This window comes from Anoplolepis gracilipes, chromosome 13, assembly GCF_047496725.1.
Source record: "Anoplolepis gracilipes chromosome 13, ASM4749672v1, whole genome shotgun sequence".
Classification (NCBI taxonomy): domain Eukaryota; kingdom Metazoa; phylum Arthropoda; class Insecta; order Hymenoptera; family Formicidae; genus Anoplolepis; species Anoplolepis gracilipes.
Genome location: NC_132982.1, coordinates 1,767,501 through 1,772,788, shown reverse-complemented (window position 1 = coordinate 1,772,788; position 5,288 = coordinate 1,767,501). Strand labels below are relative to the sequence as shown.

Sequence of the window (5,288 nt, the reverse complement as noted above, 5' to 3'; positions counted from 1 at the left end):
AAGACATAAATAAGAAACAAAAGTGCGGTTTTGCTTTTGGTTGTATGAGACAGTAAGATAATTGATGCTCTAAGAAAAATTATGGCTAATAACAGTTTAATAGTATACCGACTATTAGGTTGTTATGTTAGCTTGAATCTAAAATCAAGCTTGTCGAATTTAAAAAAAAAGATTGATAAAATGAGCACTATACAAATGCATATCTAATGTTCAGATTTATGTTTTTACCATCACGCATTGATTAATTGTGGCATATAAGTCTGATAGTGGTTCGCAACAAAACGAATTACAGTTACGGACGATCAGTTGATGAAAAACGACAATTCAATTCGACATGAAAGTAAGAATGTCTTACACTAAAAAATATTTTGCAACGTTTTATTAAAAAAAAATTCCTTATGTTTGATAGAATTTATATCGTAATATACATAGTGAGTTAAATAAAGTGTTATAAGGTTTTTGGGTGAAAAAGCTATTAGAGATACATTTAGAGATACTTTTAGAGATATATGATAAAATCTTTTAGTGTTTAAAGATTTCATGTGCTCGCTGACAGATTTTGTATGAGAACATGAAAGAGAACGAGAAGATGAAAGAGTGAAAAAGCAAGTCTATGTATATATTGTATGGAGCATCTCTTCTCGCTACGTGCTAATACTCGCGTAAAGTGTGGTCGACCTTTTTTAATTAATTTCTCATTAATTATTGCGAAAATTGCAAAACGTAGAGAACTTTTTTACTTAGTTTGATCTATGAGAGGTGATACAGTTATTATTAGACACCTTGTATATATGAGACGTTCCACGCCAAGTGGAATTCTGTCTAGGGAAAATTCATTAAGTCAAAATAAGACGAGAACTTAAATTGAGAATTTAAAATTTTCGTTTTTATATGTAGTTTAAGAAAAAACTTGACTTTTTGAAAAATTCAAAATAGCTTTTGGTTGCCGCTTTAATATGGCGGCTGAAGTAAATTAAAAACTTATTGAAAATATTTAATTCATTGATCAGATAGTCCAAAATTTATTCGATTTGAAAATCGGTATTTTAGAGGTTTTAGGATCACTGATAAACAATCCATAATTCAATCAAATTTCAAAAATTCTAAAATAGCTCCCAGATATCGATTCTCATGGAAATCGAATGAATTTTGGATCATCTAATGAATTAAATGTTTTCAATAATTTATCATTTACTCTAGCCGCCATATTGGAGCGATCATTTTGAACTTTTTAAAAGGCCACTTTTTTCTTAAACTATATAAAAGCAAAAATTTTAAATCTCTAAATTTCTTATTTCGACTTGAAAATGAATCTTGTCCGGACATTTGTCTCACTTGATGTGAAATGTCCTATATATATGCAGCATTTTTTGCCAGTGAGCCACCCACAGTTTTAAAATTGTAGTACTTGACATACGAAAATCACCGGTAGAAGGTAACACCTGTCCGATTTTCTTGCTACTTACATATATTGCTCGGGGAGTTGTTCTGAGTAATTCCTCGCAAGAATTAAGTGGGGGATGGCATTGGTTTAGGAGATATAACAAAATGAAATTTCATATTTTTCATGCTGTTCCTTCGGTTTTATAAACTGATAATACCAACAGTGAGATTTGTTTACGTCCTACTAATTTGTGCGACACGGAAAAAGTTTTTGTTTACATTTTTTGAGAGATATATGTACGGTTGAATGAACCACTTGATATTAATTTTTACTAATGATATATATTTTCAATATTTTCATAACATACACATACACACACACACGGGGGGTGCAAGAGGGGCCTTCGCCCCCTCCCTCCCGCACCCGCCCCGTCCACCTCGCTTCGCGTGAAAAGTTGCAAACCCATGCGAATTTTGCTTTGTCTTGCAACGTACATGCGAAACGAGATGAACGGAGTGGGTGCGGGAGAGGGGGGTGCCAAGGCCCCCCTTGCACCCCTCCTCGCGCGCGCGCGCGCGTGCGTGTGTGTGTGTGTGTGTGTGTGTTATGAAAATATTGAAAATATATATCCTTAATAAACATTAATATCAAGTGGTTCATTCAACAAAGAATCGTATGTTAAATAAATAAATTTGCAGTAATGCGTTGAACTTTGACAACATATGTGTTCAAGGTCATTTTTTTAGAGATTTAAAAGACAAGATAATTTTTTTAATACAACTACATATTTTTGTTTGCACTATTTTATTGCCTACATTAAGAGGAGTTCAATGACAACGTAACCTTTAAATAATTTTAAACATGAATGTCCAATATGAATTTTGTATGTTTATGACAACAGAAAAGTCATTTACGTTCTCCAACACAAGTTTATTTAAGGAAGTGTTCAACATTTATGTTTATTATGAAATTCAAGCTAAGATGTTTTACATTTCATGCATACATATTTATTATTTAAATGATCGTGACATGCTTTCACAGTATAGTCTTTCCTGAGATTCTCACAACAACAGAAAAATATCATGAATGTTTACATGAAGGAAGAAAAACTAAAAATGCTTCTTATTTATGGTAACAGTCTTGCAAAGGCACAAAGAATACACAGTCAAAAGTATTCTGAAAAACGTTTACTGACCTGCGCTGCTTTCAATTGTTTTATTAAAAAATTTCGTGAAATTGGAAGTGTGTGTGTGTCCATAAAAAAATTCGACCTCGTTTACAAACTAATGAAGCAGCAGAAATTGCTGTTTTGGTTGAAGTGATAACTCATATATTACACAGTTCTCGACATACAGGCATTTTAGTATTTTTGAGACAAGTGTTTTACGCCTTTTAAAATGCCATTCTATCCATATCACATTTTATTGCATCAAAAACTTCATAGAAATTATTTCATTAATTGCGTAGAACTTTGTCAATGGATGTTACAACAGTTGAAAATCGATTAATTCTTCGTCTGCGGAATATTATAATGATGAATCGACTAGCCATGGACAAGTAAATACAAAAACATGCACTACTGGTCCGTTGAAAACCCAAAGTGGTTTCGGCAAGTAGAACGTCAACGTCTGTGGCGCCTTAATGTATAATGTGGCGTTTTACCAAATCAAATAATTGACCCTTTCTTTATGTTGGAACATTTTAATGATCAAAAATATTATATGCTGATTTTTTTGTCCCAAATCAGAGTTGTTGGGAGAAGTGCCGTTAGAAACTCGTTTACAGATGTAGTATGTATCGGCATGATGGTTGTCCAATGCATGCATTGCACGTGCAGTTCTACACGAAATAATTCCAGAACGCTGAATAGAAAGAGAAGGATACATTTACTGGATTGGCCTGCACGCTTTCTTTTATTTGAATCCTCTAGACCAGTTTTTTGGAGGGAACGTTGAAAAACAAAGTTTACCAATTACAGGAGAACATAAGAAAACGCATTTTGAATGCATGTGGGAGTATAAAATCAGAAATGATAGAAAGGGCAAAAATATCATTTATGTATCGTATTAAAAAATGTATTGAAGCTGTAAAGCATACTTTTGAACACCTTCTTAAATAAATTTAGTAAATATGCATAAAAGGTTACACCTCTCCGATTTTCTTGCTACTTACATATATTGTTCAGGGAGTTGTCCTGAGTAATTCTAAACCAATGCCGTCCCTTACTTAATTCTTGCAGGTAATTACTCAGGACATCCCTCCCCCACAATATATTTAAGTAGCAATAAAATCCGTGAGGTGTAACCTTTTATGCATATTTACCATAAATTTTTGTTTTGAACAGCATAAATGTTTGACTTTTCTGTTGTTATAAACATACAAGATCTCCATTGTGGAAAGAATACAAATATTATCTTCTCTCCTACCCTACACAGTTATTGAAAATAATATAATAATCATTAAATTATGATCTAAAAAATAATATATGTATATATACACATACAAACATTGTGTATATATATTGATATATATACATACAGGATGAAACTACTTAAATTGATCACCTTAAATATCTCGTTTGTTTTTAATGAAAAAAATGTGTAAGGAAAATGTGTCACACTACTTGACGGGGCAATTTTGATAATTGGAAAAGTGGTAAAACTCTTGTTTAGGGAGGATGCTCCAATAACCTTGACCTTGACATACGTATGTTCTCAAGGTCATAGCCCTGCGTGACTTTCAAAAGGTTTTAGCTCGTTATTTGTTAAAAAGTTGTAACAGAAAAAATTTTATTTCAAAAGACTATAGTTTTCCGATACTGTGTACATTTAAAAAGTAAATATATGATCTGCTATACAGAAATATAACATATATCTAATATATAACAAAGCTCGCTATTTTGTTTTGATTTCTGCGGTCAAATATGGTATGAATCGAAGAGTCAATGTGCCATAAACTTCTATATCAGACGGTTGGAAGATTATCGATTTTCTGAATTTTCAACATGCGTTTACACAAATTTCTTAATATGACACACAATTTTGGTTCTTTATGGAATTTTTTGTGTTAGAAGAAAGACATTCGTGGATCTATTTATTTAAACATATACTAAACGCGTGGACGAGGGAGGGGCGAAGCCCCTCTGCACCCCCACCCAAAAAACTAATCCAACCCAATCTTTATTACAAAGCAAAATCTATATCATGCTTTAGATACAGGTTGGGTTAGTTTTTTAGGGTGGAGATGAGGAGTCTCTCCCACGTATTCAATGCTTTACATTTAAGCAAATAGATCCATTAATAGTATGCTTCATTAAATATACATGATATGAAAAAATTATGTCCTACTTACAAAACATTTTTTGTTTATAACAAATTACGAGCGACGGCTAAAATCTTTTGAAGGTTACTCAGGGTGATGGCCTTAACAACATATGTCAAGGTCATTGAAGCTGTCTCCCTGAAGTATATAATTACCTGTATTTTTTAGAGTGCGATCTCTAACCGTTGTTCTACTACTTTCAACAACTCCTGTTATAAAAATTGTATTACAGGCCAAAGTCGGCGATATTGAAGATTTGTTCATTCATTTAGAACGTATTTTGTCCGTCGGGGGAATATGGCCATTCAAACAGACATACATCCGTTTTGCAATTTACATATTATATTATATATTATATCTAGTTATGGCATATACCGATCTTTATGATGTTTTTGGTAATCTTGAGCTAATGGTGATGAATCTCGTGGAAACGGTAGCATATACTATGACATTTACAGTAGTGTGGCTAATTCGTTGTAGCAATTTGTTGAAGCACGTAATCAATGCGGTTAAAAAAGATATAATGGAACGCAAATTTGAAAATTTTGAGGAAGAAAGGATTTATTATAATTACAATTACACA

General features: G+C 32.6%; 1 protein-coding gene across 2 annotated transcripts in view; it reads left to right on the top strand.

The window, feature by feature from the left end:
• The first annotated feature begins 252 nt into the window (after nucleotides 1-252).
• The window catches only part of LOC140672597 (odorant receptor 4-like), a 16,109-nt gene continuing 11,073 nt past the window's right edge, over nucleotides 253-5,288 (top strand). For both annotated transcript variants that reach the window (XM_072904880.1, XM_072904881.1), the window contains exons 1-2: nucleotides 253-340; nucleotides 4,938-5,288. The exon at nucleotides 4,938-5,288 is cut by the window's right edge and continues 97 nt beyond it. In XM_072904880.1, coding sequence (XP_072760981.1) covers nucleotides 335-340; nucleotides 4,938-5,288 — 357 coding nt within the window. In that variant the 5' untranslated portion in view covers nucleotides 253-334. The remainder of the gene's footprint in view (nucleotides 341-4,937) is intronic.